The sequence below is a fragment of the Phytophthora parasitica genome, assembly GCF_000247585.1.
Source record: "Phytophthora parasitica INRA-310 unplaced genomic scaffold supercont2.4, whole genome shotgun sequence".
In the NCBI taxonomy this organism is placed as follows: Eukaryota; Oomycota; class Peronosporomycetes; order Peronosporales; family Peronosporaceae; genus Phytophthora; species Phytophthora nicotianae.
Genome location: NW_008648990.1, coordinates 2,384,718 through 2,385,760, shown reverse-complemented (window position 1 = coordinate 2,385,760; position 1,043 = coordinate 2,384,718). Strand labels below are relative to the sequence as shown.

Here is a 1,043-nt window from a genome sequence, read left to right as displayed (position 1 = left end):
GAAGCCGCTGCGTTGCTAAAGAAGGTGGATGCCGCGCAGATGAACAAGGAAATAGGGGAGAAGTTCCTATGCTTTGTCAATAGTCCCAACAACAGTACTCGTTATTTTAGTGTGGCGCCCCTCTGCAAAAGATCGTTTGCCAATGGTCACTTTGGTGACGTTTTGCAAGATCGCACAAGGGGTCTCCAATCTAACGGACATGGCGGCGTTTATAGCGAGCTTCACATTTGGATTCACCTTTCGTGCCGCACAAGCCATTAGAACAGACTTTAGGAGCCCAGAGATCATCAGGTCATGACCAAGTGGGGGTTCGTTTTAGCACTAACTGTGCTCTTAGCAACGCCTAGTTTAGTGCTAGGAGCCTGCCCTAACAAGTGTTCCGGCCACGGTAAATGTGGTCTCAACGACGTCTGCCAATGTATGCAGAACATGATCGGTGGTGATTGCGCGGGTCGTCAATGCCCGTTCACTCGCGCGTGGCAGGATACAGCTCAGCGTGACGACGACGCACACTACTACGCGGAATGTGGCAACCGCGGCACGTGTGATCGTGCGACTGGGGAATGCACATGCGACTCCGGATTTATCGGCAGCGGATGTCGACGTATGCAGTGCCCCAACGACTGCAGTGGACACGGAACGTGTGAATATATCGAAGAACTGGCGGGTGATGCGTACCACAAGCGCATTGGAGGTGTAGCGAACCGGAAATACACGCTTTGGGACCAGGAGAAGATCATGGGCTGCGTGTGTGATGGCGGATATGAAGGACACGACTGCTCATCCCGCACCTGCCCCAAAGGTGACGATCCGCTGACTCCTAATCAAAAGGATATGGTTCAAGCCATTGTCATTAACCAGGCAGGAGGCTCAGGATACTTGACATATCACGATCCGTATGGCAATACTTACACGACCGAGAAGATTACATTTGGCGCTGCTCTAGGGACCAATGACGTCACAACGTGCGATAACATTGAAACAGCGCTTCGTCGTCTGCCCAACAACGTGCTAAACAACGTCGAGGTGTCGCCTGCGTCGAG

At 52.5% G+C, this 1,043-nt stretch overlaps 1 protein-coding gene across 1 annotated transcript in view; it reads left to right on the top strand.

Moving 5' to 3' along the window:
- The first annotated feature begins 199 nt into the window (after positions 1-199).
- PPTG_03648 (hypothetical protein) overlaps positions 200-1,043 on the top strand; it is a 1,959-nt gene continuing 1,115 nt past the window's right edge. The window contains exon 1 of the mRNA XM_008896335.1: positions 200-1,026. Coding sequence (XP_008894583.1) covers positions 295-1,026 — 732 coding nt within the window. The 5' untranslated portion in view covers positions 200-294. The remainder of the gene's footprint in view (positions 1,027-1,043) is intronic.